Source organism: Microcaecilia unicolor, chromosome 8, assembly GCF_901765095.1.
Source record: "Microcaecilia unicolor chromosome 8, aMicUni1.1, whole genome shotgun sequence".
Taxonomy (NCBI): Eukaryota; Metazoa; Chordata; class Amphibia; order Gymnophiona; family Siphonopidae; genus Microcaecilia; species Microcaecilia unicolor.
The window spans coordinates 48712134-48735405 of NC_044038.1; the positions used below are offsets into that span (position 1 = coordinate 48712134).

At 42.5% G+C, this 23272-nt stretch overlaps 1 protein-coding gene across 4 annotated transcripts in view; it reads right to left on the reverse strand.

The window, feature by feature from the left end:
• NPRL3 (NPR3 like, GATOR1 complex subunit) overlaps positions 1-23272 on the reverse strand; it is a 109989-nt gene that overhangs the window by 12631 nt on the left and 74086 nt on the right. For all 4 annotated transcript variants that reach the window (XM_030212422.1, XM_030212421.1, XM_030212419.1 and 1 more), the window contains 4 exons: positions 16117-16223; positions 11906-12035; positions 5185-5374; positions 1477-1669 (listed from right to left, as the gene is read on the reverse strand). In XM_030212422.1, the coding sequence (XP_030068282.1) occupies positions 1477-1669; positions 5185-5374; positions 11906-12035; positions 16117-16223 (620 nt within the window). The remainder of the gene's footprint in view (positions 1-1476; positions 1670-5184; positions 5375-11905; positions 12036-16116; positions 16224-23272) is intronic.

Genomic DNA, 23272 nt, shown 5'->3' on the forward strand with positions numbered 1-23272 from the left:
CTAATTACAATAGAAGCAGGTAGGACAGCTCACTCGCACAGGGTGGAGGGTGGCAAGGAGGCTAGAGAAAGAAAGGAGACGGTCTGACGTCACAAGGCTGAAGCCTCTCCCCCCGCAGCCGCCATGTCGGTACACCCAAAACAAAGCAATCAGCTGCTTCATCCATGTTGTCATTCGTTGCTTTATCTCATTTATATTTACAAACATGTTGACTTGTGCAGCATTTGAATGTAAATAGAGGAACTATCACAACGGAATAACCTTTCATCGGTTAGAGTAGTAAATAAATGAATTAATTTGTTCTAAAATTGTAATCATTGTGTCATCTGTGTCTTTTTCTGTTTCTTTTTTCCATTTCTTCTCCTGTATTTTTTACTTCCTTCACTGCATCTATCTTTGGCATTGATTGCCTTTTCTTCATTTTTTTCTTCTTTTCTTTCTCCTCTGCCCTTCTTTCTATGACATAAATTGAACTGACTTTTCCTTCTCACCTTCAGTTTTAAATGTCCCAATGCTCAACCTCCCTGCTCTCCATCTATACCTCACTGGGCTGTTCCCTCCACCAATCTCATTCAGCAGGTATAGGTTTTAAACTCAAAAATGTTCAAAACAGAGAAAGTCCAACAACTATAAAAGGGAAGTTGGATGTAGAAATGAAATATGCCCTACTGCCAACCGGAAAAAAAAAGTTGATTGTATTGAGAGGAGAGCTGTAGGCTTTGTGGACTGCCAAGGTGCGACATTATATGAATAAAATGAAGTAACTTTATTTTGAAGTGGGTAATTATGCAAGCAGGTTACAGGTATATCAACTCCACAAGCAACAATTGAGCAATGTTATAATCCAGATCAGGGTCTAGTAACCTTGATGAGATGAGAGTTCTATTTGTGGAATACTACCAGCACCTTTAGTCCTCTGAAGTTGAGTCCCGGGCATAAAACACTATCTTGACGTAGTGGCACCGCCAAAGATCACCCAGACTCAGAGGGAGTTGTCAGAGACAAGGATTACAGAGGACTAGGTTTGTAAGGCTACAAATTAACTACAGTCCGGGGAAAGCCCAGTGTCTAGGTGGCTAGCAGCTATCTTCTTTAAGATCATTGCCTCACAATTGGTGCCTCACTTGGCTGGCCTAGTCATTCAGTGCTTGGGAGTGGAGGATAGGGGGAGGAGGTGAATTGGTCAAATTGGTGGCGAGGCAGGCATTACTGTGATGCACAGAGGGGGCAAAAGTCCTCAATTATGCAGCTCTTACTGCTCAATTTCCCTATTCAACTAGGATGTCAGAATTTTAGCAAAGGTTCCGATAGCACAACTGAAAGGTTTATCAGAAAGTTCATCCCTGAAGACCAGTCAGGCTTCATTCCAGGGAGGGTAGCTGGGGATAATGTGCAGAGGTTGGCTAAATTAATGGTGTCTGCACAAGAGGACAGGATACCATTAGTATTGTACAGAGTTGTTCTTCGGTTTTCTACCTTGCAAACATGCGAAGATCCTCTGGATTCTGTGCTGCAGGGACATTGAGGATAGCTTCCCGTTCATGGTCTGATAAACTTGCCAGCAGATTCTCAGTCATTCTTTTATTTAGAGGCGATTCGCCTCCAGGGAGCAGTTCAGCACTGGAATTGTCCATGCTAGGGCTGGTTAAGGTCATGTCATCACTGCTGGCTAAAAAAACAAAGGGAATTGTTATTTAATGAAATTATTAGCATCAGCACTATACATATATCATAGTAAGAATTTATGAAGAATAGTTGTGACAAATAAAGCAAACGCCTTAACCCTACCTTCCCTTTAACTTTGTCACAAAAAAATATAAAGGCAGAACATGGCAAGCAAGGAAAGATCTGCTACTCAAAACGGGGGTGGGGGGAGGGAGAGGGGTGAAGGGTAAAAGCATTTAGATTTAGCTCATGGCAAGGCACAGTAAGGTCCAATCTTTTTCCTGTCTCCAGAGAGCTTTCAGTATTAAGTTTGTACCTGACACAATGGAGGGTTAAGTGACTTGCCCAAGATTACAAGTAGCAAGAGCCGGGTGATCTAACATAATCAAAGGAATATGCATTCCCATATAATCATCACTGATAATTTAACAGGGCAATTTTTAAGCAAAAATTAAGAGGGGGGGGGGGGGAATAGTTACTATGCTGTGATAAAATATGGCATCACTAACCTGCGGTAACTCAGTATCACAGGTTAGTCACCCCACAGTAAATGAATATTGAAACTTGCACTCTACTTCAAAGCTGCGTTATTCAGCTCCCTGGGAGCATGGGGTCACTAACCTGCAGCCCGATACTCCCAGAAGCTTCTCTTAAAGGGGCTGGAGCAGCACAAATAGAACAGTGCTCCCCCTCCTCCCCTCAAACACCTGTCCTCCATGGGTCTCCCACAGTCAACCTATGTGTATGCCTGGTGGTCAAGGGGGTCCGCGGCAGGTGAGAACCCCAGTTGCTCCTGTCCCTCACTGGCTAACAATTTTCTATTGTCAACTAGACTGGAAGTTCTCCCACTCCTGAGGCAGGCGCTTGCTGCATCAAAATGCAGGACTGCATCGAGTCCATTCAGTCTTCTTGCTATTTTGGACTAATCAGCCTTTTATCTTACATATTTTTAAGAATTATCAATAAATTGGTTCCCCTGGTTGCAATTACATTGGTCTCCCTCAACTGTTTTTCTTTGTTCTTTAGATAAGCACTTCATCAGAAGTGGTTCAATATATATCTACTGAACTAGTGCTAAGCGTTAAAACTTTGCCCTCTTTCATTTTCCATCAATGCTTGACATTTGTACAAGTTCAGGATCTCATCTGAGATGTTTTTCTTCCCAGACACATTGAAAATACACTTAAGATTATACAAAGTAACTGCCACAGAGTACCTGTTGTCATTTGCTTCTCACCACAGGCTGTGATGTCATGAGAAATATAACATTTTGCTTGGAATCCTCTGGGAAAATTCTATGCAGATGTTTTTGTGCCTATCCAGTCATGTGACCAAGATAACAAGATGCTGTTATATATGGATCATACTTCCTTTTATTTGTAGCAGCATAAGTTACCATACCATACAGAAATACCCAAGTATGTGATAAAAGGCTCTCAGTAATCTGGGAGAGCCTCAGATGGTTCAGTATGAGGCATACTCCAGACCTTAAGTGACAACCTGAGAATCCAGAATGTGATATGAGAAACTGATAGCAAAAACAAACATTACACGGAGATGTAAAGAAGAAAAATCTTTCTTTTCTACCCAAATTGGAGACTTGGAACATTCATACAGACAATTTTCAAAGAATAACAACTTAGGGGCACATAAGCACTGCCACACTGGGAAAAGACCAAAGGTCCATCAAGCCCAGCACTCTGTCTCCGACAGCGGCCAATCCAGGCCCCAAGAACCTGGCAAAAACCCAAAATTTAATAGTGATCAATGGACTTTTCCTTCAGAAATCTGTCCAGACCCCCTTTAAACTCAGCAAGGCCAGCTGCCGTCACTACCTTCTCCGGCAATGAGTTCCAGAGTCTAACTACACGCTGAGTAAAGAAAAACTTTCTCCGATTTGTTTTAAACCTACCACATTCTAGTTTCATCTTGTGTCCCCTGGTTCTATTATTGTTAGAAAGTGTAAACAAATGCTTCACATCTGTCCGCTCTACCCCACTCATTTTGTAGACCTCTATCATATCACCCCTCAGCCGCCTTTTCTCCAGGCTAAAGAGTCCTAGCCGTCTTAACCTCTCCTCATAGGGTAGTTGTCCCATCCCTTTTATCATTTTTGTCGCCCTTCTCTGCACCTTCTCCAATTCCTTTATATCTTTTTTGAGATGAGGCGACCAGAACTGAACACAATACTCCAGGTGCGGTCACACCAGGGAGCGATATAATGGCATTATAACATCGTCATGCTTGTTTTCCATCCCTTTTCTAATAATACTCAACATTCTGTTCGCCTTCTTAGCCGCCGCAGCACATTGAGCTGAAGATTTCAACGTCCTATCTACGATGACTCACAGATCCCTTTCTTGGTCCGTAACTCCTAAAGCGGAACCTTGCATGATATAGCTGTAACTAGGGTTCCTCTTTCCCACATGCATCACTTTGCACTTGTCAACGTTGAACTTCATCTGCCATTTGGATGCCCAATCCCCCAGTCTCATGAGGTCTTCTTGCAATCTTTCACACTCCTCCTGCGACGACATGACCCTGGATAACTTTGTATCATCTGCGAATTTAATTACCTCACTAATTACTCTCATCTCAAGGTCATTTATAAATATGTTAAAAAGCAGCGGTCCCAGCACAGACCCCTGAGGGACCCCACTAACTACCCTTCTCCATCGAGAATGACGACCATTTTTACTAAGCTGTGTTAAGCACCAATGTGTGCCAAACACAGCTTAAAATGGCATAGCACAGGACACGCTCAGGCATCCTGCTTTAAGTGCCAAATATGTGCACGCTAAAAATTATTTTAAAGTTTTTTTGAGGGAGTACGTCTGATGGCGGAGAGTCGGTGTTCCTGCACTAATCAGTTACTGAATGGTAATGTAGTTGCACTAACTGGTTAGCACAGGAATAGTGCATGAACCCTTACCATCTATAAAATAGGTGTCAGTAAAATGCACACGCATTAATTTTTTTTAAATGGCCACACACTAATGCAAACAGCGCATGACCATTAATATAAAAACTAGAAAAAGGACATTTTTATATGGTAAAATCTTGCGCAAGGGTACGCTAAGGTCATTTTTTTTTTGCTGCACCTTAGTATAAGCACCCTTTACTATTTAATAACTTCTTCATTTACAAAGTCTTTTAAAACATGTTTATTTTAATGTATTATACCGCCTTTAATTACAAAATGTCAAAGTGGTTTACAATTAAAAGAACATAAGACATAGCATGCTTTCGGGGGACTCAAAATCTTGAACTCTTGTTTCTGTCAGGGACTTTGAGAGTAATTAGAAAAAATTTTCACTGAAAGTTGACTACCTGTGCAAGCACAATGATACATTTATGCACTGCTACTACAGAGAAAATGACAAACTGATCCTAAAATTACTCTAAAAAGGGAAGAAACAAAAAGTCTTTTAAAATAGCTCTCAGAGAACACACAGCATTTAAGGATGTACAGATTAATTAAAATAAGAAAAATCCAGAACAGGAGAAAATTGCTCTTACTCGGTGAGCCAAAGCTCAGGGCATTTGGCGTGCTGAGACTTCTCCCTCCAACCCTGGCAGTGAAGGGTACATCTTCCTCTCGAGGCTGGACATCTTCCTCACTGGGAGGCACCATGAGGCAGGCATACGTGTGCAGCTGGATGAGAAGCTGGTGCTGCAGCATCCAAACCACCATCTGTATGAGCTGAGGCTACAGGAGCAAAGAGGTGGCTTTCAACAAATCAGTGCAACAAGGACAACAAAATCTAGTATCAGCAAACCAAGACATGCCTAGATAAGATTGTGTTTAAAACTATACAATTAGAAACAACAACACAGTATTGTGGCATGATTAAGTGTAAAGCATGAGGTCACCTAGGGGGTAATTTTATAATGAGCCCCTTAGTTTTTGACAGAATAAATTGTGGCACTTACATGTATAAATAATTTTTTATAGTGGAAAAACCTGTAAGCAGGGGTTCTCTAAGGATAGCAGAACTTAAATCCTCATCTATGGGTGACATCAGCACTGGAGCCCGGCATAAAAAGTAGCACCCCCATTAACTTTTTCCAGAAGCCTTTGGGTGCTCTCACCTCGCATTCGCACCTGTTCTTTCCTGCTGTTGACACTTCTTCAGTCCATTACAAACTAAAGGAACATAATTTCTTGAGAAGGTAGGTGGGTTGTGAGGATTTAAGTCCTGCTGTAAGTTTTCTGAGGTCAAGCAGGACTGTAAAATCTTCACCTACGGGACTCCTAGCTACAGGCTGCTTTCACCAGAAAAGGGGGAAACAACATACCAAGTGATGTTGCAACAGGCTCACAACAATACTAATGGAGACAACAGGTAGTATTAATGTATTAATCCTTCCCTCTTTTTTTTTTTTTGGAAGGGCCTAGGGAGAACAGAATTGGAATTTAAACACCCCAAATAGATTCTACAGCACTGTCTGGCCAAATTTACTGGTAACCAAAAAGGAGTAGGGTTGGAAGGTAGGCATTTCTAATAACACAAGGGAGACCAGATGATTCTCGTATACAACGTTTATTCGAAGCACACCAAAAAGACTTGACATGGCATTTGTTTTATTATACTTTCACAAACATTTGGATACATACGGTATTGGTAGCTTCCCTCCTTTTTTGGATATTATCATAGTGTTGACAGGGTTCACATGATGTAGTTCCTGTATACCATCTCCTTTAAAATCATCATTTTGGGATTATTAATTAGATCAATGACTTTCTGTATTCATTCTTGTTGACTAACCCCACATTTCTGATTCTGTGTGAGCTATTGCATATTTCTGCGAACATGCAAAATGTTTTGATCTACTTTTTTTCACAACCTATTTTATGTTCTAAGCCTTTTAGTTTTGGGGAACATACTGCAATTGGTATAATGCTGACATCTTAATGCTTGTATCCATTTCCAAATTTTGTTTGTCATCTATACATTGCCGATGATCCTTTAAGTAAACAGAGCTTTTACCTATGTTTTTTTAGGCTCATGTTGTTCCTTTGACTTTTAATGTACAGTCCATCTGATATGTGCAATGGTTTTTACAAAATGTCCTTGGTTTTACTTTTGTACTCAAATGATATTGCATACTTCTAAGTAATTACGCAATGGAATTCAGGTTCACAATTACATCTGTATGTTGCAGGCTTATGTAATTGTACATTTATAGACCTTTGCCAATGTAATTCATTTACTGTGAGTTTATTCCAGATTTTTGTTGACCCTTTCAGTAATTTATGTTCTCTCCTATGTTTTATCAAAATTCATCACTTTGATATGTATTATATTTTTATCTTGCATTTTTAAATGTTTTTATTCATGGATATTTTATATGTTTCTTAGGTTCAGCATCGAAACAAGGTGCCGTGTTAAGTCTTTTTGGTGTGCTTCGAAAAAACATTGTGCATGAGAATCATCTGGTCTCCATTGTGTTACTGGAAGTGCCTACCCTCCAACCCTACTCCAGAATCCTGTTGTGAAATATAATCTCAGGAGAAAAGTATCTGTCATGCATCAAAGCTACTGGTTTTGTGTTTGTTTCTTTTTAATGCATTTTTCTGATTGCTATACTGGTAGTTGGTTGCTTGTGTACCCTAATTGACTGGGTTCTTCCAGCGTGGTCTGTTGAAGTGGGCCTGGAGTCTTAAAGGTGTTGCTATGTTGCTCGAGAGTAGCAGCCTTTTCCACCTCATCTCCTAAAAGATTCTTTTTATAGCACAGCACATCAGTGAGATTTTCCTGCACATCCTCTCTTAGGTCTTAGGCCTGCAGTCAGGTGAATCTATGCATGCAAATCCCTAAGGCAGAGGCTTTAGATGCCATATCAAAAACAGTCATAAGTTGCAAAGATTATGTATTTCCATGCTCCTTCCTTTTGGCTACTAGCAGGCAGAGTTCCTTGACCTCGTCTCTAAGAAGAGTGTTTGCAAATTTTGCAACACTGCACACTACGTTCTGTATGTGAATGCCCATGAAGAGCTGGTAGATTCTTCCCATAAGACTCCAATGTCTGACCATCCCTCCAAAGAAGCTCCGAGAAGCGGGTCTTGGAACTCTTAGCGGATTCAACCACTGTGGAATGGTGAGGAAGCTCCTGCTTCTCAAATCCTGGAGCTTTCTGGATTCTGTATATATGGTCAATCTTTTTATCAATAGAAGATAGAGTGAGGTGTTCCATATTCTCATCTCTGCATCCTTCAGGATTATGTGAATGGGTGCTGTCAGTGCTTCTACAACTTCCCCATCTCTAACTGAAATGGTATGGCCTCATTCAATGAGAGCTCTTCTGGTGGGGATTTGCATCAGGTTGGGAGGGATCTGAAGGAAGACCAGTGGATCTTTCCTCCAAGAAGTTCTCAGATTCCTCATCAGAATCCCCAGCAGCACATTGACTCATACTTGTAAAAGAAGTCAGTCGGTGAAGTCTGAGTTTTTGCCTGTCTTGCATTACTGACAGAATGGTCAGGATCCCTGTGGCGTGAAGACACTGAGGATTCCTGGTACATTGGTGAAGCTTCCTCCCCCAATGCACTGGAAATGAACACCGGTGCAACTCATCTTAACCCTAAGCCGGTCCAGGAATTGGTATTGAGAGACCCAGGGCATGGGTCTCGAGTATTGGCTAGATTGCCTCTGTTTTGTACATCAATTGTTGAGTGAAGAAATGCTCTGTATGATCCTCAAACTTCTGCATGAATTGCTCCTCGAAGGATGCCATTGACAAAGGCATCAACATCACAACAGGAGTGGCCACATCCTCCTGAGGTGTATGGGAACCAGGGTCTCGGGTCTGTGGAAGCTGTCACACCCTCTCCAAGTGAATGGAAAATGAAAGGTACTTTCATCAAGGTTGCTTCAAGGACACCGGCAGCCTTGGTGCTCTGTGCCATGCTTCGAAGGGGATGTCCTGTGTTGTGCTCCCTCAGCGATGATGAAGATGAGGTTGAATCCTTCCTCTTCTTCGGTCAGAAATCAGATGACTGTCTTCAGTGGGCTCTACTGATGCTGGATGTCAAGAATAACCAATGTCAATGCATCCCCAGCGTCCAGTGCAGCTCCTGGACCCATGAAGACTGATGTTTCCAATACTGATTGACCAGTTTTATCTCCAACACCTTTCTCTCTTCTTTTCTCTATCATGAATCCCCTCTTTGGCAACTGTGAAAAGAGGGTACAAAGGAATAACAGTCAGGACTCAGGTACCAGAACAGTATCCATATCCTCTTGAAGCCACTGAGATTCTTCTTTTAGGATATTTTGTCCAGAAAAATAGCTACAGTGAAATCAAATGACTTAACAACAAAAATACCATTGCCAAGAGATGAAGGTCTAACAATGGCCCACACTGAGCTGACACAAATAAAAACCAAAGTAAACTTCACCAAAAAAACCTAAGGAACTACAAAAAGATGCAAAAGGATCACACAAAAAGACCATGGAACAGCAACAAGACTTACAGACTTTCAAGAAGAAATGAGTAAAAAATATGAGGCACCGTCTGAGAAGGTCCCGCATGACAGACGGAACAAATGCACATGCACAGTGAGATTATCCAAAGACTTCTGGAAAAAGTCGCTGGGGTGCTGCTTCCTATGTTGGGATCCATAGGTGAGGATTTTACAGTCTTACTCATCTTCAAAGAAAGTATGCACCATTTATGATTTCTTCAATTTACGATACCACCTTTCCTAGTAATATAACAAGGAATAGTGCACAAGTATGTCTATAAGTTATAAAATTCTATCATTTACATATATACATGCTAACATCTATGTGTGGGCATTTACACTAGCTATGGGGCTAGTGTAAGTAATTGCTCCTTAATGGTATGTTTTTGGCCACTTGCGCTAATATTCTATAAAGAAAATTAGGCGCTTACTTTTCTTTGTAGAATAGGCTTAACACAGGCACCACAATCAATGCCTTTAGTAGTGCATGCAAATTTATTTCATGCATATGCATTGTGGATATCCTGAAAAGCTGACTGGCTAGGTGTGTCCTGAGGACTGGGAATCAGTAATCATATCCAGGGATATTAGAACTGGAAACCTTTTGTAAAACATTGCAGCAGTTCTGGAGCAAAGAACATAAGAGTAGCCATACTGGGACTACTGCGTCTTAAAAAGTGTAGTGCACGGGAGGCGTTCCAAGATGGCGGCACGTAGTTGAGTGAGCTCCGATCTCCTCGATTCGATCGCGTCTTAAAAACTAAATCTCTTTGTTTATGCCTCATACTAAATGGAAGGTTACGGTCCGGGGTAAAGCTTCGATACCCCGGACCTCATCCCTGCAACAGCTTTCGATCGAGCAGTTCATCTCGCGAACTTCTTCCCAAGACGCCCTGAGTGTTCCCGCTGTCCCCCATAGCGGGGGAGCTATGGAGGACTTGGGACTCGATGTCACTCTTTCTCCTCCGGCGCTTAAACCACCGCCCCACCCAGAAGGAAGCCGGAACCAGAGAGGTTCCCTCGAATCCGAAGAGGGTGTCGATGGTGAATCCCTAATCGAAGGGGCTGGAGCGGCGATACCAGACGGGTCGCAAAGGCCTGAGGGCCTGAGCCTAGAAAGGAAGCTTTTGAAATCTGCACCTGGGTCGGTGTCGTTGGAGAACATTTGGAGTGTTCTCCAACAATTAGCGGTGAATGTGGATAAATCTACGAAAGAACTATCTTCTCTTGTAAGTACAATGAATGCCTTTTCTGAATCTCTGACTGGCATAAACAAGGAGTTTACAGCTCAAACTATAAAGCTCAATCAAGATGTTAAAAAATTGCAAGACCTATCTTCAGAAATGATAAAAGACAAAACTATAATAGCAAGAAAGATTGATCAAATTGAAAATTATAATCGAAGACTCAATTTGAGGATTCTGAATTTTCCAAGAGAGAAAGGAGTAACACCGTTGGATGCCTTTAAAAAATACTTAATTGAAATTTTGAAATATACCCCATAAACTTTACCTCCAGTTAACAAAATTTACTATATAATGAATAAGATCTCCTTGGAAGCAGGATCCCTAACTGATAAACCTGTAAATTTAATGGAACAAACAAACTTAAATGTATCTGAACTGTTGGAAGCTACTATATCGGATCAATCAGAAAGAATGACTTTAATGGTTCAATTTGTTTTCTTGCAAGATGTTGAAGCTATAAAAAGACTATACTTTCGTCGAATAAATGACTTGTTCTATGGTAAAACAGTTCGTATATTTCAGGACGTAACGAAACAAACGCAGGATATTAGGAAATCTTTTTTGAGCATGAGGAAAGAGACCCAGGAATTGGGAGCCTCTTTCTTCTTGAACTACCCAAGCAAATGTGTGGTGAAACATCAAGGTTTAAAATATATATTTTTCCAGCCAGAGCAGTTAAGAGTATTCATTGACGCTAGGAAGTTATGATTTTTCTACATTCTAACTAATGTTTAAAGCTGTAAGAAATTAAGGAAGAATGATACGTGCAAAGTCTGTTCTTTAGTTATATTTACCTATAATTTTTCCCCATTTATTCTTAGTAACGCCTTGGTCTCATTTTTTTTTTGTGATATAAAAAGGGCATTAATGTATCTTCGTAAGGTGAATGTGATAACTTCATAATATTCTGTCTGATTTACTTAGCAAGTTTGTCTTGTATTGTAAAGTTTGGAAAGTATAAATAAAAAAAAATAAATAAATAAAAAAAAAATAAAAAAAAAGAGTAGCCATACTGGGTCAGACCAATGGTCCATCTAGCCCAGTTTTCTGTTTCCAACAGTGGCCAAGCCAGGTCACAAGTACCTGTCATGGCAGAAATCTCAGCTTCTTTACAGTTGTGTATGGAGGTACAGTATTAAGCAAGAGATAGTTTACAAATAAATGAAATACAGTAATAAAGACAAAAAAATCCAGTGTTACCAGAAGTGTCTTTGGGAATAGAACACATCTACATTTTCCCCAAAGCTGGACGATAAGAATGGAAGGAGTCCGAGTTCCTCCTTAAGCAGGATGAAATTAATAGGTCAGTATTGCTCTCCACTGCCCCCTTCATTTCTTCTCATGGTAGGTAAAATGTTGAATTCAATGGGTATTTTTAGGATATTCTCAACTGGTTGGGTGTGCCCTGAAGACTGGGCTGAAAAACTCTGGTCTAAGTACTATCAACTGCATTATACACTGAACCACTCCTTATGCAATATAAAATTCCAAAGAACTATCGAAGAAAGTGCTGATTCTAGCATACCTCCTGTCCCGGTGGAGCCAATGGATTCTTGAACTCTGATAATGAAACCGGCAGTGAGAATCTGGCCAGCACAGATGGTAGATCGTGACCAGGAAACTGACAGGAAAACTGATCTGCCAATGCTGAATACCTAAGAATAGGTAAAATAAAGGAGAAAGCATGCAAAGCCAGGCCACGAATCATGAGGTGCTGATTACAGTCTCAACACAAGCAGCTTCTATGGCAGATATTTATGCCTTGGTGAGCAGCAAAATATAGCACATCTTTCCAGTGTCTTTGCAACAAAACTACTACTACTAATCATTTCTATAGCACTACTAGATGTATGCAGCGCTGTACACATATGCATGTACTTTTTCTGTCCCTAGAAGGCTCACAATCTAAGTTTTTGTACCTGGGGCAATGGCGGGTTAAGTGACTTTCCCAAGGTCAAAAGGAGCTTGCAGTGGGATCAAACCCAGGTTGCCAGGATCAAAGCCCACTGCGCAAAGCTGTGTGAAGAACAACATCTCTAAATCAAAGCACAACAGAGTCTTGTATTGTACATGTGTAGGAGTTTGAAACCTCTCTGGGTTTTTTGAGATTATGGATATTACTCCACACACACAGTGTGCACAATTAAAGACGTATGGTTGTGAGGACAGTGAGTGGAAATCAGTGAACAACAGGATCTTCAGAATGCATATATATAAATCTAAACAAGCTTCAGAGACAAATTTTGACATGGTATACGTTGAAAATCATGTGGAGCTGCAGCATAAACCCCATCCAAAATTGTGGCTGGTTGGCAGGGATGCCCAAGTCCTATCAGCTGAAGAAGTCTAACTGTTCGAAGCAAGAGCTCCATGCTGCCTAAGCAGTGAGGAAGTGGGTGGCATACATCAGCTGCTGAAGCCAGCATTCCCATACATGTAATTACTGCCTTTCTTAGGGACCCTTTTATTAAGATGTGGTAAAAGGGGTCTTGCGCTAGTGATGGCGGTCGCCGTTTTTGCCATGTGCTCAGGCTTTTTTTTACCGCAGCAGGTAAAAATTCAGAAAAAAGAAAATGGCCATGCGGTAAGTTTGCACTTACTGCATGGCCATTTTGAGGGAAGTACTTACCACCACCCACTGAGGTGGTGGTAAGAGCTTCCGCACTAACCCGGCGGTAACCGGGCAGCACGCTGTGCTACACGATTACCGCTGGGTAACCCCCTGCGGTAATATTTTTCTGGAAATGCCACGCATTGGGGGAGGAACTACCACTGGAGGCAGCGTTAGGCCTGTGGTAGTTCTGATTTCCACACGGCAACCCTTTAGTAAAAAGGCGCCTTAGTGAGATCCATTCCATTCAAGAATCAGGCAACTTAGCACTTGTCATTTGATCTGTCCGTGGCCTTTGATCTTGTTGATAACTCTATTACCATCATGGCTTTGTAATATTGGCTTAGGGGGTCCTGTACTAGATTAGTTTACCTCATGCCTGACTAGTCACTCTTTTCCAGTGCACACTGATACACAATCTGCTTCTCACCAACTCATTTGTGTTTTCCTTGGGGCACTGTTTTATACGATAAAGTTTGGGAACTGTGAAATAGTGGGTTCTTTTTCTTTCATGTGGGCATATATATAGCATAATGAATTGATATTGCATTAATCATAAGATTTACAATATTGTAAGGTATGAATACACCTTGTGCTAATCTGGCAGTGGCTCTGGTACAAAGGAGAATAGGAATCCACTCAAAAGATCCAAGAGCACCACTGAAGGAAGACTGTATAGTGGATATTTTATTTACAATGCCAAATGAGAGAAAAAAAAAAGATTATTTGTATAGGAGCTAAGTGCATAAAATTACTTTAAGAAAATTTGCAAAGGTTAAGCTCAAATTTTTTTTTTGCAAAATTAGTAATATGAATTACTAGTAAAAAAGGCCCGTTTCTGACACAAATGAAATGGGCACTAGCAAGGTTTTCCTCGGCTCCCCTGCAGTCACCTATGTCCAGCGACCCTCCTTTCCCCCTGCAGCCACCCATGTTCAGCGACCCTCCTCTCCCCCTGTGCCCACTGCAGCCACCCATGTCCAGCGACCCTCCTCTTCCCCTGCGCCCACTGCAGCCACCCATGTCCAGCGAACCTCCTCTCTCCCCTGCCCCCCCTCCTGCCACCCATGTCCAGTGACCCTCCTCTCTCCCCTGCCCCCCCTGCAGCCACCCATGTCCAGTGACCCTCCTCTCTCCCCTGCCCCCCCTGCAGCCATCCATGTCCAGCGAGCCTGCTCTCTCCCTTGCCCCCCCTCCAGCCACCCATGTCCAGCGCCCCTCCTCTCTCCCCTGCCCCCCCTCCAGCCACCCATGTCCAGCGACCCTCCTATCTCCCCTGCCCCCCCCTCCAGCCACCCATGTCCAGCGACCCTCCTCTGGACATGGATCAGCTGTGAGGCATGTTTTTTTCCCCCCCGGGTTCTGAAGTTAACATCATAATGGCTACGGTGATGTCAGCCTGATCTACGGAGCCTAGCAGACTAACTCGGAATGAGCCACGGTCCCAGGTAAGTCAGAACGTTGGAGGTGAGAATCCTATATAATAAAACCCACCTCCAACGTGCTGAAGCTGACTGCGTGGCTCATGGCTGAACGTCACGTACTTCCGAGAACGTCAGCTGCAGCACTGACCAACCGCACGAGGCCCCGCCCCTGTCACCCTCGCCGCAACGCCACGCCCCCCCAGGTCGCCACCAACAGGCGTGCAGGCTCGGACCTCCTCTCTGTTAGCTCTGGTCCCGCCCTCATTTCCTCTTTCCGCCATGAGGGCAGGACCAGAGCTAACACAGAGAGAAGGACCAAGGCTGCATGCCTTTTAACGATGATTTCTAAAACTTTGCGCGAGTCCGACTGGAACTGGGAGGGAGGGAGGAAGGAAGGGACGACGACACTAGAACTAAAAGGGAAGGAGGGGGACCCTGAAACTTGGGGCAGGGGACAGAGGAGGGTCGCTGGATGGCTCGAGGGGGGGGGGCAGCGGATAGAGGAGAATCGCTGGGTGGCTGGAGGGGGACAGGGGAGACAGGAGAATCGCTGGATGGCTGAAGGGGGGGGCAGGGGAGAGCATAATCGCTGGGTGGCTGAAGGGGGGCAGGGGAGACGACAATCGCTGGGTGGCTGCAGGGGGGGGCAGGGGACCGAGGAGAATCGCTGGGTGCCTGGAGGGGGGCAGGGGAGAGAGGAGAATCACACTCTCATAGACACACTCACACCCAGTCTCACTCTCTCTCACACACACACACTCGCAGGGTGCTGACAACCATGCAGAGGGGGGAGGAGGTCCTGAGACCTGACAGGGGGAGAGGGGATCCTGAGACCACAGGGGAGGGGATCCTGAGACCAGAGGGGAGGGGGTCCCCACACCACAGATGGAGGGGGGGAGGTATCTCTGTCACACACACACTCTCTATCTCACAGTCTCTCACACTGTATCACATTCACTCTCTATGTGTCACTGAGTCACTCTCACACACTCGGTCTCACAGACTGTCTGTGTGTCGCACACATACTCTCTCACACTCTCTCTGTCTCACACACACTCTCTCTCTCTCTCACACACAGTGTATCTGTGTGAAACACACTCTCTCTCTTACACTCACTGTGTCTCACATACGCACTCGCACACACACTCATTCTGACACACACACTCTCATTCTGACACACACTCTCACCCAGACTCACTCTCTCTCTCTGTCTGTCACACACACAGACACTTGCACACTCTCTCTCTCTCTCATTCTCTGAAACATACACACTCCGAGGAAAACCTTGCTAGCGCCCGTTTCATTTGTATCAGAAACAGGCCTTATTTACTAGTTATTATATAGGATAGGGGGCAGTTGAGGGCTCTTTCACTGACAAGGGACCAATCATTGCTGAGGTGCAGTGAATAAATTAAAATTTGTGTGCAGAAAGACCTGATGCAAAAAAATGTTTCAAAATGCATTAAAACAGCTTTGTGTGCACATTTTTCTGTCTGCTCACCTTTATTTTTAAAAGGTCACAGTAATTTGCATGGCATTTGCATAACATAGGGATTAAAGTGGAATACGTTTTACTATGTGTTATACTGAGCACTGATTTTTAGTGCATAGTTTTAACACACAGTTTATTACACCAGCCTTACAAAGTACTGATAAATACCATCTCATCAATGCCAGGCATGCTAAATAATGTATACTCACAGGCCAACGTCTGCATTGGGGGACAACATGTAGACATTGTTTTCACAGAGCGGATAAATAATAATGGCTTTTCCCCAGTACACCAAATGTGCAGCTAGTTGGAAAACCTATGTAAAAATGAAAATAAGTAATTTTACTCTAAGAGATGTTCCAGAAATGATCAGGCTCCAAGACTTCAGATGAGGCTTCTTAACCTAACAGTGACAGAGAAAAAAACTCTGACCTTATTCAATGAAGAAAATAAAAAGTTATCTTCAATACTTACTGTAAATAAACATATAGTAACATAGTAGATGACGGCAGAAAAAGACCTTCACGTCCATCCAGTCTGCCAAAGAAGATAAATTCATATGTGCTACTTTTTTTATTTGTACTGTCCTCTTCAGTGCACAGACCGTATAAGTCTGGCCAGCCCTATCCCCGCCTCCCAACCACCAACCCCGCCTCCCAACCACCAGCTCTGGCACAGACCCTATAAGTCTGCCCAGCACTATCTCCGCCTCCCACCACCGGCTCTGGCACAGACCGTATAAGTCTGCCCAGCACTATCCCTGCCTCCCACCACCGGCTCTGGCACAGACCGTATAAGTCTGCCCAGCACTATCCCCGCCGCCCAACCACCAGCCCTGGCACAGACCGTATAAGTCTGCCCAGCACTAGTCCCGCCTCCCAACCACATCAGGCAGTTGCTGGTGCTCTGGGCTGCAGGAACCAGTTTCAAACTCAGGCTTCCTGTGCCTTGCAGTGCTATAGGTGTAGCATGCACAGTCCATGTGACCACACCAAAAACCAATACCAGATGTAGCTTCCAGGAAGCATGATTCTTCTACCGCAAGGGGCTGCTCTAATTGTTTAGCATTACTTTTGAAAAGTTGGGTTGTAGGCTGGGATGGGGTTTGGATGTAATTTTTTTCACTGTTACATTTTTTTAATGTACTTTTTTTAATTATATGGCTTTTATATTGATATTCTTCTAGGTTTATGGGAAGTAGTCTAGACCTGTGATAAAGGTATCAGAGATCACCCAAACAGAGCGGGCTATCCTGGTTTAACTCCACTGCATGCATAAAGGTTTCATCATGCTTTTCTTACAAAAATGAATGACTAAGAATGCAATAGGACAAAACCAGGACCAATCTCGGCCTGTCCTAAATGACAAGAAGTCATCTAACAACCCTCCTAATCTACTACTGGCATTTTTAACCAAAAGAGTAAAACTCTGAGCCACATTTGACTTTCTATTCTATAGATTTTTTGCTATAGGCACCACATTCTTTGGACAACTGGGACTTTAGAGTTCCCTTGTTTGAAGGAGAACAGAAGATATACCAAGTTTTAGTCCAAAAGCTGTTGCAAAAATATATAGTTTTACATGCTCCTAAAATTAAACGTATAATTAGATTAAATTACCGTCCAAAAACAAAACCTCTTAATGAAATCTGTTAACTCATTAAACTAATCATTTTATAAACTACTAGAAATAGGGTCTAGCCATTTTAACAGCTCAGTGTATATACTGTGACGCAGAAACTGCGTCCGGACCCCAGGGGTCATGGAGGTTAGGAAGTAACCAGTTTTATACCCAGTAAAATCCCAAAGGTACAAAAGAAAATCAGAAACAAACGTTAAAATAAATCATGATAAAACTGCATGTTTTTGTTTTGTGAATTCACCCGATATCATAAGGATATATATTGGAAAGAGGACAATTTCTTTTGGACTTATATGTATGTGTTATGATGGGATGGGTTGGAGGCCCTTGTCACACACAGTATCATCTATTTCCAGCAAAAATCCCTTTGAACAAGCACAGAAGTCTTGGGGGAGGGGTAGCTGGGGACCAGCCCTGACAGAGAGGTTCAGCAGGCAGCTTGGGAAGGAGGCTACACCTGCTGAGAGATGTAGTGAAGACTGAAAGTATGTTTCTTCCAAGGTGGGAAAAGCACTAAAGATAATCAGCACAGCAATCCCAGGAAAGGGAAAGGAAAAAGAAGGAGGAAAGAAAGGTGAGTAGTGGTCTGTGCGGGGGCCGATTCTGTTTAATATATTTGTGTGAGACATTGCTGAAGGGTTAGAAGGAAGTTTGCCTTTTTGAGGATGACATCAAGATTGTTGAGTGGATAGCCTAGGAACAATGAGAAGGGATCCCCAAACATTACAAAAATGGTAGAGGGTCTGGGCAGTTAAAATTTAATTCCATGAAGTGAAGAGTGATGCACTTGAGGTGCAAAAATACAAAAGAGATGTACCGGATAGGAGGGGAAAGATTAGTAAGCTCGGCTCAGGAGAGGGACCTTGGGATGATGGTGTCTGAAGATCTCAAGGTGACAAAACAGTGCAACAAGGCAGTGGCCACAGCCAGAAGGATGTTAAGCTGCTTAAAGCGGGGTTAAACCAGCAGAAGACAGGAGGTGTTGATGCCTCTGTACAAGTCGTTGGTGAGGCCCCACTTGGGAGCATTGTGTTTTCTGGGAGGCCTTATTGTCCTAAAGGATGTAAAAAGACTTGAAGCAATTCAGAGAAAAGTGCCGAAAATGGTAGGGGGTTTAGGCAGCAACATGTACGGGGAGAGACTTGCTGACCTAAACATGTACAAACTGGAGGAAAGGAGAAACTGGGGTGATATGATACAGACGTTCAAATATTTGAAAGGTATTAATTTGCAAACAAACCTTTTCCAGAGATGGGAAGGTAGTAGAACTAGAAGAAACAAATTGAAATTGAAAGGGGGCAGACTAGGAATAAAGTCAGGAAGTATTTTTTCACTCAGAGGGTGGTACATACCTACAATGCTCTCCCGTGGAAGGTAGTGGAAATGAAAACGGTAACAGACAAACACAAAGGAATCCTGTTTAGAAGGATAGGATCCAAAGAAGCTTAGGGGAGATTAGGAAGGAAAACCGGTGCTGGGCTGACTTCTATGGTCTGTGCACTGATGGAGGCTGAGTAGATTTGGACGGGCTGGAGTGGAGCTTTTCAGGTGCTCTGACAACAACTTCAGAAATTTTAGAACAAGGCCAGTGCCGGGCAGAGTTCTACAGTCTATGCCCTAAAAATGCAAGGATAAATCAAGAACAGGTATACATGTGATGTACTATATGTAATGAGTTTATATTGTTGGGCAGACTGGATGGACCATATTTATCTGCCACCATCTACTCTATTATATAGATGTGGCTGGAAATACTTTATCAGAGCTATTAATTAGATTGTAAGCTCTGTCGAGCAGGGACTGTCTCTTAATGTTCAAGTGTATAGCGCTGCGTACGTCTAGTAGTGCTACAGAAATGATAAGTAGTAGTAGTAGCAGCTAACAGGCACTGTAAGAAGGAACTGCCAAAGAGATAAAAGAGGAGAGGATGGACTGAAAATCCCTGGGCCATTGATAGTCCCAAAAGGAATAAAAGACCAGAGGCAGGTAAAAGCAGCAGACTAGGGAAAAGTCTGGAAGAAAAAGTCTAGGAAGATAGTACTTGGTAGCCTGAGGGGTGGGGGGATTGTCCTGGAGTGTGAAAGAGGTTTGGAATTGCCCTGGTGTGTAAAGAGTAACCTTGAGGTAATACAGCTAGAAGCTTTGGAGTAGTAAGTTTGGGTCAGGAGTAATATAGGAAGATGATGTGTTTAAAGCAACGTTTTAAGTTGTATAAGGTATTTCCTACAAGCTTGTAACAAATAGTAAAGGTCTAGTTAACTTTCTATTATATAATTGTGTTGAGAAGCCAAGAAATACTTTTGTTGCATTACATTACTCTCTGGAAGGTGAAGAGAGCAACCTTGTATAAGTGAATGAAAGTTGTGATACCCAGAATAAATGGTATTTTGTTTATCCCAAACCTTGTGAAGACTTGGTTATTTGCTAGGCAGTGGCCTAGGCCACGGAGGTGGCTGATACCCGAGATCTGAAAGTAGTGGGCAGGGTAGCTCAGCTATAGTAGAAAAGGAGTCCCTCAGGGCCAGCCCTTTCCACTACAAAAAGTAGACTCCACTCAAATGATCTGTGGCTCTGGTGGAAGCATTAGGACTGGGACAATGCAGCGCTGCGTAACCCTAGTAGCGCTCTAGAAATGTTAAGTAGTAGTAGTAGTAGACAAGCCCACTAGGGTTCTTGCTCCCTAGTGGTGACAATATGTAAGGGGCTGCAGAGAGAAAATGGTGGCAATACATTCTCACAGTTGTTTGCTGACATGTTACAACCATGTACATATGTCTACACGGGAGGTTACTGTCATTCATTGCAACATTTATAGGCATAAGAGTTATTGATATCAATTAGGGGAATATTTTCAAATCCTACGTCATCTGTTGGGAAAAACAAAATTAACCAGCACAAATCAACTATATACAGCAGATCTTCAACTACCTGAAAAGTGTGCATAAACTTTCCTAACTTGAGTAAACCTGTTCACATAAAAGGTGTGTTCCGGAGGGGACATGTATTAGATGTACACGTGTATGTTTCCAAAAAGGAATACACTTATACAGCATGCGTTACACACCTGCATCGCCTTATTCAGGTTACATCTCCTTGAGGGTTACAATCCAGTCAGGTTTTCAGTATTTCCACAATGAATATGCATGACATTCTATTTGAATGCACTATCCGCACAATATGCAAATAGATCTCATATGTATTCATTTTGAAAACCTGGCTGGATTGCAGCCCCAGGCGGCCAAATTTGGGGACACCAGACCTAACTACTTACAAAACCCGATTTTTGACTGAGTGTACATGGGTACCTGGAGTTTTAAAATCACCTTGTTCTGTACAGGTTTTCAAGTATTCACGTGCCTTTTTGAAAACTTAACACCCATGGATTTCAAGGGGTAAGTGGTTTTGTAGGCAACATAAAGCCATGATAAGCTGGGTTGTTATTAACTGCAATTGCTGTGATGAATTTTTGAAGAGCTGATTTAGTAGCTTTGCCATTCTCTTGTGAGACTGGGATTGACTTCAGTTAAATTTCTAGATTATTAATGTATTTGCATTTTATTGATAAATCTTAGATTATTGATGTATTATTACTTTACTGATTTGTAATCATTTTGGGTTGTACTTTTGTATGAGAAAATAAAACATCAAGGGATTTTTTCTTCGGTAGCACTTTCACATTTCCCCTGATTGTGCCCCAGACATCATGAAATGCCAACCCCCCTCCAAAATAAATAACAAAGCTAGTGAGTGCATGCTGCAGAGAATCCACATCTCAGATCAGTGGAAGTTTATGGTTTTTATCAATGCCAACAATGTCTAAGCCCTGATTAGACCCCCACTTCAAAAAAAAAAAAACCTTCTCAACTTCATATTTTAAAAAAGCTGCCTTTACATCCAAGAGGCTCACTGCTGAAACTCATTTAAAAAGAAAAGTACACATCAAAAAACTGGGTGGCCTTGTCTGGAATGTAAGAATTGCTTCAGCCGCTTCCCTCAGCTATGAGATCCCAGGACTTCTCTCATCTTTTATCTGCCATTATCGCCTAAATAAGCAAGATGTAAAGGGCCACTTTTGCCTTTGATGAACCAGCTGCAGTAGTCTTGCAGGGACAGGCAGCACTTCAGCAGGGTGGGTGAAATTTGCTGCAGCTGCTCTCTGTAGTGGTGCTCAATATGAATCTCCAAAAACAAACCCAATAAAGATTGACAGATGCACTGTGAGTTCTCCTATGGCATATGAAAATCAGCTTACATCTCCCTGTGTGAGCGATTTTGTTTGATCCAAACAAAAATATGAACCTTGCTATATTGGATCCTCTTTATGGAAATTTTTGGTTGAATTGTTTTTCTGATTTACCTTATGTCTTTTGTAAACTTTTAAAGACTGTACTGTTTCAGCAACATTATGGTTGATTTATTGATTTTAAGAAGAGTAATTAATTTCTGAGGTTTTTATTCAGGTATTCCATCTTGAGTGGTCAATGGTGTATTTTCAAAGAAGTATCTGTTAGAATCTGTACTGTACTTTATTTTGTATGATGTTTTTATTATAAACTGCCTAAACACAATAGTACATTGCAGTATATCAAATTAATAAATCCAATCCAAATCTCTTTCTCAAAGTTTTCCTTAGCGTGCTGTAAACAGCCTATGAACGTCACGTTCATGGACACCAAAGTCTCTTCTTAAATAAGACAATATTTACACTCTACAGCACAACACCTCATGCACATCAGCATGAGTTGTTTATGGGATTGTCTGCCCATGTAATAAACTGTATGTTGGACAAACATCCAGGAAATTAGCCACCAGACTTATCTAATATATATAAAAGGCAACCCCAACGTTCTGAAGCCTCCACGGAAATTGAGGCGCCCGAGATATCCGGTGTGCCCTGGAGTGTCTGCACCGCCCTCGCGTCAAAACGTCATGACGTCGAGGGCGGAGCTATTGACACTCGAGGGCCGAAACGGCCCACAGCGAACAAGGCAAGTAGCTTCGACGGACGGAGGGAGGGGGCCCCTTGCTAGCGCCCGTTTCATTCCGCTCAGAAACGGGCATATTTTCCTAGTAGAACATAAAAGCAACATCCATACCAAAAAGACAACTGCACCATTAGCAGCACACTGTGTTGAAACAAACCATTCATTTACATCTCTGAATTGTGTAGTACTATAACAACTCAAATGGAGGATCCAAGGTGGGGACAAAAACTTTTGTTATTACAACAAGAACAAAGATGGATTTATCGCCTAAGGTCACTACATCCAAACGGCTTGAACACCAGGATCGAGTGGAACCAATTTTTCTGATGACATGTTGTAACGTTCGGCTGTAAACATGTTTTACACAATTATTTTTTAGTTGCCACCGCCGGGTCGATGATTTTGACATTTCTTCTTCTCTCTTCGTATTTAATTAGTGTAACATGGGCTTCCCTATCTCTGTACGATGTCATTCGCGTCAGAGAGTTTTCCCTGACAGTGTTACTGACCGATTGGCTGGACCCTCAACAAATGGGAGTGGCCAAACTATGAACGTTTGACGTCAGGATTTAAAAAGTCGCCGCCATATTGACAACTTTAGAAACAAGGAAAAGCCAGCACTGAATGTGAGGCGAGATCTGTTACTAAGGGAGAGGTTGAATTTTGAGAATCTATGTGGTAAGGTTTTTCTGCTCTCTTACAGACAACAGTCGAAGTGTTGCAGGAATTGAGATAGGAA